At 52.8% G+C, this 16,571-nt stretch overlaps 5 protein-coding genes across 5 annotated transcripts; 3 read left to right on the top strand and 2 right to left on the bottom strand.

Moving 5' to 3' along the window:
• Positions 1–1,546: 1,546 nt before the first annotated feature.
• PG986_006187 (uncharacterized protein) lies at positions 1,547–5,072 on the top strand (the record flags this gene model as incomplete). The annotated part of the gene is made up of 2 exons (XM_066842409.1): positions 1,547–3,673; positions 3,771–5,072. The coding sequence occupies 2 exons, from the start codon at positions 1,547–1,549 to the stop codon at positions 5,070–5,072; spliced, it is 3,429 nt and encodes a 1,142-aa protein (XP_066702271.1).
• Positions 5,073–5,874: 802 nt separating this feature from the next.
• PG986_006186 (uncharacterized protein) lies at positions 5,875–7,428 on the bottom strand (the record flags this gene model as incomplete). The annotated part of the gene is made up of 1 exon (XM_066842408.1): positions 5,875–7,428. The coding sequence occupies one exon, from the start codon at positions 7,426–7,428 to the stop codon at positions 5,875–5,877; it is 1,554 nt and encodes a 517-aa protein (XP_066702270.1).
• A 1,091-nt stretch (positions 7,429–8,519) lies between these two features.
• On the top strand, positions 8,520–9,191 carry PG986_006185 (uncharacterized protein; the record flags this gene model as incomplete). The annotated part of the gene is made up of 1 exon (XM_066842407.1): positions 8,520–9,191. One exon carries the CDS (start codon positions 8,520–8,522, stop codon positions 9,189–9,191), a length of 672 nt encoding a protein of 223 aa, XP_066702269.1.
• A 7-nt stretch (positions 9,192–9,198) lies between these two features.
• Positions 9,199–9,615, top strand: PG986_006184 (uncharacterized protein; the record flags this gene model as incomplete). Its single annotated transcript, XM_066842406.1, has 1 exon — positions 9,199–9,615. The coding sequence occupies one exon, from the start codon at positions 9,199–9,201 to the stop codon at positions 9,613–9,615; it is 417 nt and encodes a 138-aa protein (XP_066702268.1).
• A 931-nt stretch (positions 9,616–10,546) lies between these two features.
• On the bottom strand, positions 10,547–15,344 carry PG986_006183 (Lysophospholipase NTE1; the record flags this gene model as incomplete). Its single annotated transcript, XM_066842405.1, has 4 exons — positions 10,547–10,771; positions 10,863–11,914; positions 12,090–15,022; positions 15,082–15,344. The coding sequence occupies 4 exons, from the start codon at positions 15,342–15,344 to the stop codon at positions 10,547–10,549; spliced, it is 4,473 nt and encodes a 1,490-aa protein (XP_066702267.1).
• Positions 15,345–16,571: the final 1,227 nt, after the last annotated feature.

Below are 16,571 nucleotides of genomic sequence, written 5' to 3'. Positions count from 1 at the left end.
CGGTCACTGGCGTTCAGTACGACAAGGTGATGCCCGGAGATTCGATGGCTTTAACGTCAGTGAACAGGTCCATGGATAGATTGCATGAGAGTGAGGGTTAAGCGTCAAACAATATCCACAGTGTATTGAGGCATTTGGTTTAACTATGGATCTCGTCGGGAAACGAGGGCCTGGTGTACTGGGTGGTTTGATCTTGTTAGGCCAACTATATGAGCGGGCTGGTGAAGTTGACGAAGCACGAAGAGTAAGAGAAGACCGCAACGCAAGTTTGGAGGCCCTGTGGAACAAGACGCGAAGGTTCGGATACTAACGCTCCAGGTTTTCTCCCTTTCTCATCTCCGTCAGCCTCTCGATTTTGCTATCTGCGAATGGGCATGCCGAACGTGATCCGTAAGCCCCTTGATGCCTGGATGATCTTATGTTGCGGACAAAGCAATACTGAGGCTGAATATCGTCTTCTACATGTACGCCCCACGAGTGACTTTTTGATGGTGCCGATAACCCTTCACCTTTCACGAAAGTGCAGAAACAGGCCACAGGAGCTCCGCCTCTCGCTTCCCATATCATAAATCGTTGTCGACATCGCACTTTGGCAAGCACGTATTTCTGCACTTCGTCGTATCCTTGTCCAATTCTCACCCGCGGACATGGGGACAGCCCAGTACGTGACTAGTCCGATGCGCCTACAGAAACGGATATGAAATACACTCAAGTATTTGCAAGCCTACTTGGCCGATCGGGTCTCCTGAAAGAGTGCGCGTTACGTGCTTCCCAAGCGCGGGCATATTGGCGCTAGTTTGACTTGAGAATGTCGGTTTTGAAAACAGGCACAGGTTGATTCCATTGGGCCTGTTTATGGGTCGGGAATTCCTCCTCCCAAAATCCGACCACTGACTACATGTAAACTGTATTATTCAATGTTGAAATGTTGTCTCACTAGATGCCTAAACCGCAGATTCTACATTTTGTTCTGGAGGTTGGGTAACAAGGTCGGCAACCTATCGGCCACGACTAAAGGTCAGATGGGGGACGTGTATGTGACTGTGACTGATGGAAACTGCAGATTTAATGCTAGATATATCGACTGATTCCCATGCTGTGGTCACAGATTCCGGCGACAGATCAACAAGTGGGATAGCTGGCTGGCAACGGAATACAAAGACCCACAAAGGAAGTTACGTAATCTGGAGCCATCGGGTAGCTAGTGGCATAACTGGTCGTAATGGGATAATTAGCGGCTATGCTTGCTGCATGGTCCATGGGATAATTGGCGACGGGTTTGCGCTTCGCGAATTGAAATCCACCAGACAAGAGGTAAATAACCTTCGGGAATGTGTGTAGTAAACATTTCGTATATCCTTGGGAAGCTCGAATTTTATATTTACCCTACCGGAGTAACCTGGAGGCAACTCCGATGAGTCACGTCGGAAATTTATATAAGGAAAGGACGGTAGGTGCATTTTAGAGCAAAAGTCGACTGCTTCTGATCTTATTTTTCCCTCCACACCTGACCTGCACAACCACATCGACCTCGACCTCGACAGCCATGGATGAATTCGAGCAGCTCGAGCTTTTGGGATTGGTGTCCAAAGTCACCTCCGAATTGAATAACCATCTGGGGGTTAAGAACAGGACGCTGGCAGAATTCATCATCGCACAGCGGCGGGAGAGCAAAGACCGCCATGACTTCCAGAAGAAGCTGGCCGGCATGGGAGGCTCCAAATGGCCCGACAGCTTGTTCGACAGCATCGACCGACTAGTGTGTACGATGCACCCGAAGATGAAGAAGAGCGCCACCGACGGCTCAGAGGACCGCCACCGAACGCTCGAGGAGAAGAAGTCGCTGTTTTCCGGGCTCGCGATACCCGACAAGCCAGTCCCCAACGACGAAGCCGGTGCCATCGACGATACTCTCGCCCTACTAGAAGACCTCGCGCCGAAGCCAAAGGCACGCGCCCCGGAGCGGGAGAGGGAGAGGGAGAGGTCCTCGAGGAAGCGTACTAGGAGCCCTGATGACCGTGACAGGCGGCGGCGACGGTCGCGGGATCGACGAGACAACAAACTTAGGAGGCATGATTACGATGACGACGGTTTCAAGCGGCGACCTGTACCTGATGTGGACAATGAACCCATCCTGCACAAGGTCTACGAAGGCCACGTCACTGGACTGAAAGAGTTTGGCGCCTTCGTCAACTTGCACGGCGTCCGAGGGAAGGTGGATGGTCTGGTTCACGTATCACAGCTAGTTGAAGGCCAAAAGGTTAACCACCCGGAAGACCTGCTTACCAAGGGCCAGGCTGTAAAGGTCAAGGTCACCAAGATCGAGGGCAACCGCATAGGCCTCTCCATGAAGGAAGTGGATCAAGTGTCGGGCCAGGATCTCGTACCGCAATCACGGATTCGACTAGGTGCGAACTTTGAAGCGGTCGGCGCTGGATCCGGTGCAAACTCGATGGCTCTCGGACGAGGTAGAAATGGCGGCGGCTCTGCAGACACAAATGCCGATGCTCTGGCAGAGTATGCGTCTCAGCCACGTCGTCAAAAGAAGCGAATGACATCGCCTGAAAGGTGGGAGATACGGCAACTGATCGCATCGGGCGTGGCCAAAGCCTCAGATTACCCTGACCTGGAAGAGGATTATCATGCCACGCTGAGAGGCGAAGGCGACATGGAGCTGGAACAGGACATTGATATTGAGGTCCGTGACGAAGAACCGCCTTTCCTCGTTGGCCAAACGAAACAGTCGCTAGAACTCTCCCCGATTCGCGTGGTCAAGGCTCCAGACGGGTCGCTGAACCGTGCTGCTATGTCGGGCACAAATCTGGCCAAGGAAAGAAAGGAGCTTCGAAGGGTTGAGGCCGAAGCAGCGGAAGCAGATTCCAAGAATGTCGATTTGTCAACGCAATGGAACGACCCGATGGCAAACCCGGACCAGAGGAAGTTCGCCAGCGATGTGAGAAATGCATCCAAGATGAGTGCGCCAAAGACGGAAGCCGAACCGGAATGGAAGCGAGTGGCCAAGAGCGAACCTCTCGGGAAACGGACAAATATGACCATCAAACAGCAGAGGGAATCTCTCCCAGTCTATGCGTTCCGAAGCCAGCTTATCAAGGCCGTCCACGAGAACCAGTTCCTTATCGTCGTCGGCGAGACTGGCTCAGGAAAGACGACGCAACTTACCCAATACCTGGCGGAGGCTGGCTTTGCCAACAATGGCATGATCGGCTGTACACAACCCAGACGTGTGGCTGCCATGTCTGTTGCAAAGCGTGTCGCTGAAGAAGTCGGATGCCAACTTGGTGACGAAGTTGGTTATACGATTCGTTTCGAAGACGTTACCGGCCCTTCCACCAGGATTAAGTATATGACGGACGGCATGCTTCAAAGAGAGATCTTGGTCGATCCCGATCTGAAGCGTTACTCGGTCATCATGCTCGACGAGGCTCACGAAAGAACCATCGCCACTGATGTCCTCTTCGGGCTGCTAAAGAAGACGATTAAAAACAGACCAGATCTCAAAGTTATTGCTACCTCGGCAACGCTGGATGCCGATCGCTTCTCTTCCTACTTCTTCGAATGCCCCATCTTCACGATTCCAGGACGAACTTTCCCCGTGGAAATTCTGTATTCGAAAGAGCCCGAGTCGGACTACCTCGACTCTGCTCTCGTCACGGTTATGCAGATCCACTTGACGGAGCCCCCCCGGAGATATTCTGGTGTTCTTGACGGGCCAGGAAGAGATTGACACTGCTTGTGAAATTCTACACGAGCGTATGAAAGCACTCCCGAATGTGCCACATTTGCACATTCTGCCCGTGTACTCGGCCTTGCCTAACGAGCAGCAAAGTCGAATTTTCGATCCGGCTCCTCCCGGAGAACGTAAGGTCGTCATTGCCACGAATATTGCCGAAACCTCTATCACAATCGACCACATCTACTATGTCATTGATCCTGGCTTCGTCAAGCAGAATGCTTACGACCCCAAGCTCGGCATGGATGCGCTCATCGTTACCCCCATTTCCCAAGCCCAAGCCAACCAGAGAGCTGGTCGTGCTGGGCGTACTGGACCCGGTAAATGCTTCCGTCTCTATACTGAGCAGGCATTCTCGACGGAGATGTCTCCAGTTACCATACCGGAAATTCAACGACAGAATCTGTCATCTACGATTCTCATGTTAAAGGCCATGGGTATCAACGACCTTCTCAACTTCGACTTTATGGACCCTCCACCCACCAACACGATGTTGACAGCCCTGGAAGAGTTGTACGCCTTGGGCTGTCTAGATAACGAGGGGCTGCTCACCAGGCTGGGAAGAAGGATGGCCGATCTGCCTATGGAACCATCGCTTGCCAAGGTCTTGGTTGCTTCGGTCGACCTCGGCTGCACCGAAGAAGTGCTCAGCATCATTGCCATGCTCAGCATCCCATCCATCTTCTACCGGCCCAAGGAGAAGCAGCAAGTGGCAGACCAAAAGAAGGCCAAGTTCCACGACCCCTCTGGCGACCATCTGACGCTGCTCAACGTGTACAACGGCTGGAAGCGGGAGGGTTTCTCCAACCCCTGGTGCTACGATAACTTCATCCAGGCCCGCTCCATGACGCGCGCTAAGAAGGTCCGGGACCAGATTGTAGACATCATGAAGCGCCATAGGCACGCCATCGTGAGCTGCGGCCGCGACACCTCCAAGGTGCGCCGCGCCTTCTGCGCCGGCTTTTTCCGCAACTCGGCGCGCAAGGACCCCCAGGAGGGCTACAAGACGCTCATCGAGGGCACGCCCGTCTACCTGCACCCGAGCTCGGCCCTCTTTGGCAAGCAGGCCGAGTGGGTCATCTATCACACGCTGGTCCTTACCAGCAAGGAGTACATGCAGACGACCACGACCATTGAGTCCAAGTGGCTCGTCGACGCCGCGCCGACCTTCTTCAAGGTCGCGCCTACCGACCGCTTGAGCAAGCGGAAGCAGGCGGAGCGTATCCAGCCCCTGTACAACAAGTATGCGGCCGAAGACGACTGGAGACTTAGTGCGCAGAGACGTGGCGGCCGATCCGGTGGTGGCGGCACTTGGGGTTAGTCTAGTATTAGCATCCCCTTAATGGCGAGAACGCTGCTTTTGGCATTACTCTCTATGGATGACCAACTGGTTCCCGATCTGTCCGATTAGGCATTGCATCCATTCCAGGGCAGCTTAGGTATTAATCGAATAAATACCTAGCCATTATATTTAGTAAATATGGATAAATAAAGATTATGCCAGTATTATAAACAGTTATTAATCCATACAGTACGGCATAAACGGTGGGGGTGGAACGACAGCAAGGTATTCTTAGTAATGGGATAGTGGACAATATCTAGGGGATTAGTAAATGGTACCACGGAGTAACCAGCTGGAGATGGAATCGCTGTTGGACGCAGGACAGGCAGCTGTTAATAGAATCATCAGTTGGACAGTGACATACTCGATTGAGCAGTGGATTCATCCATTGGATACAACGCTGTTTGTATGGACTAATCATTAACCAATATTCCTCCCGTCCACATACCATTACTACCCTAACGCTATGTTCCCAACTAGTGTTCCATTCTTGGTTATGCCATAGCTGAGTACACCACTGGTGACTATTTTAATACTTTGAACCCTGTTTAGGTAGGCATCCCCTTGCTTATATTCGCCACCGTATCGTAAATGCACATTATTCTAGATCCACTGTATTGATATGTCGTATCATGTTGTTTTGATGTATTACCAGGCGAATAGATGGCTCAGCAATGATGTGAATATAGGCACGTGGGAGTGTGGGCTCATAGCTAGCATGAGCAAATGTGCATTATCAAGTAGTGGTAGGTTCTCTGCTCACCAATAATCTAAATGTCAATCAATTCCACCAGAAGCTGACGCTGAAGCTCACACTCAAACCTCGAACGTAATGCCACCAGCCTATGGGGATATATAGGGTATCACCTGGGTTCAGGATGCAGTCTACATAGGGCACATCCTTAAACGCCCTGCGCAAGCGTTCCTCGGAAGCCTGCTCGTCAGGACTGGGCTGTCGATCCTGGGCCGGCTGGTCCCAGCCTTCGAGGACGCCTACATCGAGCGAGCTAGTGTTCCTCATCTCGACGCCGTCTTCCTTGCCGCGGGCTTGCATCTGTTCCGTGTGGAGGGGCGAGTAGAGACGGACGTACTTGCACCCTACTACCTGCACCAGCAGGTTGTGGTAAGGGTCATTGTGGAGCGGCGTGATGGTGCCGGGCGGACCGAACCATGCATTTAGCTTGGGCTCGTCTACTTCAGGTTGGTCCTTGGTAGAGTCTGTAGGGTGCGGCGGTGGGGATGTGTAGCACAAGTCTGGAATGAGAATATCATTTCGGAGTGCGGGAAGTTGCGTTAACAAGGGGTGCTGAGCGAGGTACGCTATCTGCTTGCCAGCTTGGCTCTTGTCGTCGTGAACTGTGTGATCGGGGGACAAGGAGGGATCGATATAGTCTCGCAAGAGTGCCCCAAAGGTAATGAGCTTCTGGCCCCATTCCTCATCGACGTAACTCCGACCAATCTCTACGGGAACCAGGCGGTGGCCGCCAAAGGTTGTAGACAGCAAATAAGCGGGCTTGTCCCACGGGTGTGTGGTCCTGGCAGGCCAGTCTTGGACAAGATCTGTGAAAATCAGCGGCTCAGGTCCGAGAGTCGAGTCTGGCGGGTTATCCATGTACGTCTGGAAAGACTCGACAGACATAGCAGGACGACGGGGGATGGGTTTCTCAACAGGGGGCGTGAATGGCTGGAAGCTGGAAAAGGAGGCGGCGGCGGAGAGGATATCATCTGACGGACTGGGGTCATCTCCCTTGTCATCGAGCTTGACCCGTTTCGCTGGTCTAACAGCATTGGCACCTGTTTCTGCTTGCATTGACGTCCAAGCATCATGTAGCAGGTCTAAAGCCTTACCAACCCAGACGCGACCTCTCTGCTCACCGGCAGCCCCTGCTAATATCAAAGCCAAGTCTAGGGTTTTGACGAGCTCAGCTACAACCGATTCCTCCAAGAATAGAGTCTGCTGGTCCGAGTGAGCAGCATCGGTTGCCCGCAAGAGCAGCAGATGGAACTTGAGAATGCTGGCATCGGTGTAAAGCTGGCGCCAATAGACAGGCAGGTCCTTGAAGAGGAAACAATAGAACTTGGAGTAGGAGAGGGACAGGATATCTCCCAACCTCTTCATCAACAAGTCGGCAGCCGAGGTGTTTGGATGCTCCAGACTGGCCAAGACGGAAGCTTGCCGAGAGAGGAGACTCACTAATGCTGAAGCGCAACCCAGCAGGCTTTGGTGGCGCTGGGGGTACGGGTCAGCCTCTGCAGCAGCAAGCAGATCGTCACACTCTTGCCGAATTTGATGTGACGCATCCCTGCAAAAGTGGAGGAGCTGGCGGTAAGCCATTTCCTTCCAGTTAATTGCCTTGATGCCTTTGTAAGTGCCTAACCTAGGTAGGTACGCAGGGAGTTGAGGAGAAGGAAGGAGCTGTGTGCAACAACACAAGGAGGAAAGTTGGGTGGGTCTGAATGGGCGTGGGTGTATCCATCCTCAGGGTGCGCGCACAGGCGCATCCAAAAGCAAGCAGCCTGATTACCTAAGCCATAGTGGTGTGACACACGACGGTGCTTTCCCGACACCATCACCAAGCGAGCCAGTACAATGTCAGTCAGTTGACCACCATCCAACTCGGGTAATCAATATCGGGCGACTGGCAAAAGCCACATGGTATTCCTTATTCTTGAAATCCCTTCTCCGCAGGCCTAGACTGCTCCTCCAAACACCCCACGTGTGGTTGGTGTAACTGCTTGATCTCTGGGCAGCTCCTCGCCTGCACACGCACTCTCGCACTCTATCCCAGCGAATCAGACCTCGGCATATGAGCTCCGAAAGAAGCAGCTGCAGGGCTCAAGATAAAACCAAGAAATCGACCAATGGCAACATACCATCTTTGTGTCCCATGTTCCCCCGCGTACTAGCAGGGGGCCATCTGGGTCGCTTAGGATTCCCACCCAGGTTGAATGCGATATACCCCTTAATTCATTGCACCGTACCGAGGAATGCCAGGAGTATCAAGCTGATAAGCCGTCGCCAGCCTTTCCCCCACGTTGGGAGAATGGTGCGTTGGTCTGGCCATCGATCATGTTGCTGATTGGGACCGCTCCTGACTGATTGGTCGTGGAAGCCACCATGATTTATTCGGGGATTATCGAAAGGATGTAAGAGATAAGGGATGATGGGATATCCAGACTAACAGTGTATGGCCCTCCGCACTTTCGGCAAAGGACCCTCGGATGTCTAGACCCGCAATCCCACGTGTCAAGGGTCTTGCTGTATAATGCCCGAGTTTTCTAGTATGTGGTTGACCATTATTCGCCAAGACCTGCTCAGACGGGAGATATGTATTTTAACACCTGGCCTCCAACTTCTCCTGAAGTCGAGTTGTCATGCCGCATTCCTATTCTCAACATTTCACATATAAGTCGACTTGCTCAGCAATGGACGAAGATTACCTCACCAGCAAGCCCCCGAAAGAATGTTGCGTGTCCGTGAGTGGCGGCGAGGTCGCCACCGACTTCGACGAATACACCTTCCGCGCCCCTCGTCCAGGTCTATTTGTCGGTGACTGGCGGACCCCCGACGGACAGATCAACCCTGTTAGGCTCTTTCGATCTCACGAGAGAGCTCTCAGTGATCGCCCGCCATGGCCTCTAGAGCTCGGCACTTTGAATGCCTTGCCTTTGGAGATCCTTCAACAAATCATGTATGAGCTCGACATGTGCTCTCTTCTCACCTTTGTCGGGACCAACAGGTCCTGTGGTCATATCGTGACGACCCTCCAAGACTTCAAACTGGTGGTCTCGTGTCCTCAGCTGGCGGGCGCCGTCTTCCAACTCCGCTGCCGCAGCTTCGGCCTCCGGCAGCTGGCCGCGAGTATCCGGAGTCCCGAGTGCAATTGCTGCGGCCGATTTGGGGACCTCTTCTACCTGATCACGGCCGAGCGTCTATGCTACCACTGCTGGCGGTCGGACCGGTACCGGAAGGCCATCTTCCCAAACGGCGGCGGCCGACGGAGGCGAGCGCTGAGCACGGGTCTGCAGCGAGACGCCATCGCGGCGGGTCTCCCCCACGTCTCGGTGCCTCCGGGGGAGTTACGGGGCTATGGGTGAGGGCGTCATGAGGGAGCGGCAGATCGCCTTCGACCGCACATCCTTCTTCGCCAGACATGACACGCAGCGTCAGCAGTGCGGCAAGGCGGGTGGCGACGACGGCGACGGCTGTTGCATCCTGGATTACCGAAGCGCCGAGCCTGACGTATCGAGCTACGTCGCCATCATCCGGGCGCCATACTTTGACGAAACGTCACAAACATGGGAGGAAGGCTTCTTCTGCCGTGCTTGCGCGTCCCGCGGCCAGGAACACGCTGGTGACGGTTCTGAGAACTCCTCGGCAGCAAACAACTACTCGCCCAGCTCTTATCCTGCGTGGGACCTCCCTTACCGGAGGTATACGCGCGACGGGATGAGGAAGCACATACAAGAGCATGGGAGGATCTACAAGCTAGTGGACCATGGTGGAGACTACGTTCAGTAGTAAGTTCTGTCGACAGCGGTTCCTTGGAGAAATGTACTGAAGCTCACTTTCTCAGTGCCCATGAAAATCCATTCGACCGTTGGTTCTCCTGGGATGATGAAGCGAACGAGCTGGTGTGGATGAGTGAGCTCCTGCGAGCTTGTCGCGACAAGAAGGTCGAGCTGGAACCCCTGCAGGTCTTTCTTCCGGCCTGGTACTCTGATCTGACTATGCCTCCTCTGTTGCGTCACCACTCATATCCGTAATATGCTGCCTACTCTCAAAATCTGGTCTTCACGCCCTGTCGCACAGGCTATTCGAGTGTCAAGAACCTGGACCTTGACATGCCGAATGACACCAAATTTTCCAGTAATCTTTCGACTGAGGTAGCATGGGGCTGTAAAAGCTACCCCTCTTCTGCCTACAGTATCCCCTGGAATCTGCCTTACTATACCAATGACCCAGTATTTCCGCCAATCCCGCCTCCTCCTTTTGATTATGCGGCATACGGACTGTGGTCACAGCGACCACGCGGACACTTATCAAATTTGGTGCCCCCCGGATATGGCTGACGACAGCGCGTTCGCTCCAATTCATGCGGCAGCCGTGCTAGGCAATGATGTAAGCCCCAAGAGTCTTGTGGGGGAGAGCGCAGACATCAACCTTCTTCCCCAATGGCGGCTTCGAGCTGCCCTCAATTCAGCTCGCGGTTCTCCACTGCCAGCGCGGTCTGGTTTCCTTGATCATGGGACCTTCCCGCCGAACAGGCTCTCCAGTCGTCGCAGGGAAATTGATCGACTGGGTTCTTATTCCGGCTAGGTCACTAGCCAGGCTATCATGGTGCGTTTTGTGAATTGTGTTTGCTTCTCTCGTATTTAAAGGTAATTTCGACTTCGCATTTCTATCTTGGGTATGTATGAACTCATCGCTATTCCTTCTAAGTCTGTACAACTCAAATACTCGCTCTTCGCGGTGCCATCGTCCTTCGGAGAGCTGCCTTCGCTGCCGTCTCTTCAACGACGGCTGGGAGGACGCCATCTTCACGTAATTTGTTGAGGAACTCCTGGCCGAACTTGTGACCCATCGCGTAAATCTCGTCGAACTTTCCAAAATCCAGCGTGCCGTAATCGTCAATAGGCGGTCGCATATAAATGCAGCCAGGCATTGTCTTGGCTCTCTCGAGAGCGTCAACACTTGAAACGTATGCCAGCCGCCCTTGGATCTCAGCTAGTGTTGGAGGGTTGGGTGTCGTGGAAAAGGGATTCCACCGGTTGAAGAACGCCCAAGCCCCCCGAGAGTGAATCTCCATATGTTTGAGGCGTGTCATTGTCCAAGGCGCCGACATCAATGGCAAAGATGACATCTGCGCCAATTGACTTCATGTGTGATACCGTCAAGTTGTCGATATAGCCGCCATCAAGAAGCATGCTTCCTTCGTCGCAGAGGGGCGGTATCAAGCCAGCCAATGACATGGATGCGCGCACGTATCGCCAAGCGTACCCACTCGTGTGAATCTCGCCCCGGCTCTTGCTGATATTTGTAGTGTTGCAATAATACTCCAACCAAAAGTCTTCTATTTGGTGATTGCCAAAAGTCTTGAAAATGCCGCGGTTGAACTCATGCCCAGTGGTGTAAGAAGCCGATGGGTAAGTCAAGTCGAGTGCAAAACGCCACATGCTCGCCATTCTGCCCGAGAACTTCTTAGACAGGCCAAACATGGGCACGACGTCAGCATGACGCGCGTAAAGAGCGCCGATGAAGGACCCGATCGATGTACCTCCGACAATGTCAATCGGTATCCCTGCTTCCTCCATAGCCCGAATGATACCCACCTGGGCAATGCCTCGAGCGCCGCCGCCGCCAAGGACAAGGCCAATGGATTTGCCACACAGGCGCCTGGCGAGCCGGTGGAAGTCACCTTTGTAGGTTGACTCAGGCGAATAGTATGGCTCGTGGCGCATCTTCCGACTCGTGTATTTTGATATTTCTGCTTGTAGGATCTGAACACGAGCTTTCAAGGTTGCTCCGATGCGCCGTGATGAGGGCTGGACCGGGACAGCATTTGTCCTGAACGCCATCTGGACATGATAATGGCCGCCGTTGATCCATACACGATTCCTCAGCCATGACCGAGTAAGGCCAGGTGGTGAAAACCTATCAGCATGCAGCAGAACGAGAATCTTGCGAGCCGTCGACTTCTGGCCTAGCATAAACCGCTCGTACTCTCCGATCTCCGGTGATCCTTCTGCAAGTCCAACAAGAAGAATGCAGTCGGCTTGTGTGATGCAGGTCTGCGTCCAAGGGGAATTGACATTGGTGTCTGCATTGCTAGATTAGCGACGAACAAAGCAAGCATTGCAGGTCCAAGTAAGGGTTATATAAATCAACTCAGGAAAAAATTAGAGTATTATTTAGCCATCATAGGCAAGCTTTGGAATAGGATTTTCTCATCATAGTTGAAGGGATACTGGAAGGAAAAGGGTTATGTTTCTTACCTGCGACGTAGACGACAAGCCCATACTTCTCCTCAAGATCGGCAAGATAATGAGCGAGCTTGAGCTTGCCCATTTTGTTGAACGCGTGCTTGCCAAGATGGTTCAGGATAGCCGATTGGTTCAGGCTCGTGGCCCCATTAGAGGGTCCTACTTGAGACAAGGCATTCATCAGACGATTTCCAAACTCCACAACGGGCACCCCGGTGGTGACAGGAAGAATGGCAACAGTCCGTAGGTTTAGGGTGGATGAGATCTTGTTGATCGAGGTGCCGTTGGCAGGATCCTTTCCTAATGCCTGTGATGGGTTGTCCACAAGATTTCGCATGCGGGATGCGATGATCTTGGAAATCTTGATAGTGATGTTGGGGTGCTCTTGGGCCAGACTGTTGAACAACGTCCGGGGGAACTTGACCAGTTCAGTATCTCGGATAGAGTGCAGAGTGCCAGTGCGAGCCGACTCTGTCAAGACCTCGAGTTCTCCCACACTGTCGCCTTGCCCAAATTCGGCGCGGACACTCATTCCGCCATCTTTCTTGTCTTCTATGAGACGTAAGCGCCCATTGAGGACAAGATAGATGGCTTCACTCTCTTCATCCTTGTGGAAGAGCACTTGACCGGCGCTAACTTGAACCCACTCAAGAGCAAAGTCGATGTGAAGTATGAGCCGGGGCAGAAGGTTCGTCAGCCTCTTAGCCATGGTGAGCAGTACAATTGGATACCGTTCAACGATCCTCTCCAGCAACGCACGAGGCACGAAGCCAACGTAGACGTCAGTCTTGGCGACCACGTCAACGAATGATCGATATGAGGAGACGGTGCCTACGTATCCAGCAAGACCACCTGGCTTTACCAAACCCACGGAGCGGCGGCTAGCCTTGGTCCCCATCTTGGACTGAGATCTGGTATGCCCGGAGGCTGTACCCTCTTTACCAGCTCCGACAACTAAAGAAGTTCGAGTTGTTGCTGAATCGGCTCTCTGCATTGCTGATAGAGACGTCTTGCTGGAGGAGCCAAGTATTTCGCTGCCAGTATCTTCGGAGGGGACGCAAATATCGAGGAATCCATCGATCACGTAATAGACACCAGGACTGCGCTCACCCTGTTCGACCAAGACAGAGCCCTGGGGGAAATACACGATCTCGACCTCGTGCTTCAATTCCGCAGCCAACATCTGTGCATTGGGACTGCCGGTCACAGAGACACCACCTGAAGTCATCGATTCGGCATCCCAATCAGTGCCCCCATCAACCGAGTCCATAAAGCCAAAGGCATTGTTGGTGAACACTGGCTTTTGTCTTCTAGAGTCCATTGACATCAGCCGTGGAGAGTTTTCCGTTGAGTCTAGGCCACGGGACGACGATCCACCCGAGTTCATACCGATCGCCTTGAACACGCAATCAAGGATTGAGAGTCTGAACAAATTGTCTTCATCCACGGACTCTCTAGGATCGATAGAGATACGTGCACGCTTTTGGGTAGCAAAAGGGTTGAAGGTAGGACCCCCAAGAGGCGTTTCATCGGGAGCTGCGAAAGATTCCGTAGGCTGCCAGTGCTGCATCACCGGTATCTCCACGGTTCCGCGGGAACCACCCCCACGAGCCGATTGAAGATTGGCCAGTAAATCACCGGGCCCGGATGTATGAATTGATGAGCGCTCCTGGGGCGGAGCAATTGAAGAGGCAACCACCGACGTTTGTCGTGCTTTGGTCATGGAGTGTAGCGTCGCATCTCTTCTCAACCCCGCCCCTGACCTGGACCGGCGTGTGTGAGCTGTCGCGTTGTGGAGTGCTATTCCCTTGCCGACATCCTCCTCGCCTGACCTCTCCTTTTCTCTCTTGAACTTCTCCTTCAACCGCTCCAGAGGGTCGCCCCTCAGATGATTTGGCAGCTGACATGTTGTGTAATTCAACATGTGTCTCTCGGTATGCAACACCTCGTTGGTAAGACCCAAATAGTTGTAAGCTGTCGCAAGAGTCACACGCTGGAAACGAGATAGAATCACATGGACAATATGAGCTGTAGCTTTGGGGTAGATCTTGATCAGACGCCGGAAAGCACTCGCCGGGATGATCGCAATGGTCGTGTCTACTGTTGCCCTTGCTACCAGGTCAGGATGTGCGGAGTTGGTAGCAATTCTTTTGGGGGCTGGACGTTTCGGACGTTTGGGCACTGGTGTCTCATCCAATGACATATGAGGGATCTTATAGTATGCTGAGGTGTTTGGGGATCCTGGATTGACCCGGTCCGGCTCTTGAACCAGTACGGTCCGCTTTGCACCATTCTCAGATAAAGGGGTCGAAGGAAGGTCCCCTGAGTCATGACGTGTAGGATGCAAGTCAACATTGGGAGCAAACCGCTGGTTGCCGCTCACAGCATCTGGAGTTGATGACTCATCCGCAGGCAAGCGAAGCTGCACGTCCTCAGTGAAGAGGGACATGATGGAGAACAGCGAGGACATGGGTGCTCCATTGCGCACTTCGGTCAACAACTGGTATCGTTGTTGCCCTGGTACAGGGTGTTCCTCGTCTTCACCAGACAAGGAGTCAGGGCCGAACACCATGTCAGCATCAGAACGCTGGCCACGATTTGATGACTTGACAAAGATTTCCACAAGGCCGTCTACCACTAGACAGAAGCCCTTTTCTTCTTCGAGGTTCAGAGTCTCGCCAGCGATGAGCTTCCTGGTCTGCATGCTTCGAGTGAGCTCGTGGAAGACAGGTCGTTCCAGATATCCGAAGATCTTGATGGCGCTCAAGAACTCGTCGAGATAGTTGGTCAATCCGGGCTTACTGTCCTCATCGTGCGAATCTGGTGGTAAATCCAGGTCTGGTTCCTTGCGTTGAGGCTCATGCGGCAGCCGTGAGTACATGTTTAGATAGCGATATCTCACCACCCATGTGACGCCAGAGACCACTAACGAAATGATCAACAAGCTGCAGATTGAATGGCAGTTAGCAACGATACAAAGCAAGGGTAGGAGGGCAAGTCTTACAGAGTCGTGGCGTTCATGGTGACTGTCAAGCTTGTTGAAAACAGCTGGAACAGCAGTGTTGGGAACGATATTGTCGTGAGCTTGAGACTCCAATACAGAATCGTCGAGAGCACGTGGATGATGAACAATATGATCCTCCCGATTAGCCCGAGCCAAGAGAATGAGCTCTTCTCGCTCGCAACGCGATCGATATGAACAGCTGCAGTGCTCAAGGCCTTGGCGGCCATTTGCGAAGCAGACGTGATAGTCTGCGAGGAAGCCATGGTAACGGGACCGTGGCCACCCGACAACTCCTAGGTTGGGTTGGAATGCGACGACACGTGGTGCGACGTTTCTTATCACTTCATGACGCAGCAATGGTGAATGTTAGTTTGGTATGATTAATCCCACGAGTAGGGAAATAGTCAGCAACTATGTCTTCAAAGAATGAGAGAATAAAAGCGCCGAGACTGGAGATCCAGTACGCGACCCGACGCGAAGGTAGCCCGCAGACATTGGGAGGACAATGTCTTTCTCGAACGGACAAGATTTTCCTGCTCGTAGAGTTTTACGAGTGAGGAAAGAAAAGAAAGCCCGACACAAGAGCTTGGGAATTGACGAAGAAGCTCCCAGGCTGGTTTGCGAGCTTTGGCAACTGCAAAGCTTGGGTTGGTGTCCGTTCGGTGCCGCAATTTTCCGAGTTTCTTTCCCTCTCCTTCTCGGCTCGTGGGCCGGTCCACCTCATTTCCAAGGGCCAAACGGATTTGGCGACAATTAGGTACGTGTAAGCGTGTAAATGGAATGGTCTGCGGTGCTGTTCTGTCATGTGAAATTCCAGTTCCCTAGTAGTAGATATCCGGTGTCCAGTTCCGTACCCATCATTGGGTAAGCGAAGATGAAAATTGTCGTTCAATCCAGCTTGAGCTACATAAGCAAAAAGAGAGAGAAAAAGCCTTGGCAGACGTACATCCAGCATCCTTACCTAATCTTGTACATCTGGTGTACAGTTCGGGATGCATATGGAGAGCCGTGCATAGTAGGTGGCAGTTACATTTTTGGACAGGATTACTCAAAATGCTCAACTGATAATGTGATGACTTTCAATCGCTTGACTAGGTAGAGAGTTTTCAATGATCGTTCCTTGAAAGATTGGTTCGTCTGGAGTCCTGTGAAAGCTTGCTCGAGCAATGCAAAGCAACTAAGCCACATGGGGCATAACAGCCATGCGAAAAGGCAGGCAGCTGGTGTGGCGCAACCGACTCTTGACTCACAGCTAGTGGCTTGAGCAATAACCCCGCCGATTTCGAAGGTTTTGGGCTGGACACACACACACTGGCTTACCCCACCAAACATCTCTGGGCTGAAGTTCACTTTGGTACGAAATCAATTTTCGCCAACTCTAACCCGGACCGCAGCAAAGCAACCAACCCAGTAGCTATCCCCGAGTGGTCTATCGCAATCCGTAAAAGCTAGCCTCCCCTCCACCGGCCACTCTTTTTCCTCTCCCCTCT

Source organism: Apiospora aurea (assembly GCF_038362705.1).
Source record: "Apiospora aurea strain CBS 24483 chromosome Unknown utg000004l_segment0_segment0, whole genome shotgun sequence".
Classification (NCBI taxonomy): domain Eukaryota; kingdom Fungi; phylum Ascomycota; class Sordariomycetes; order Amphisphaeriales; family Apiosporaceae; genus Apiospora; species Apiospora aurea.
The sequence above is the reverse complement of the archived record's forward strand: the minus strand, read 5'-3'. Positions and strand labels throughout refer to the sequence as shown.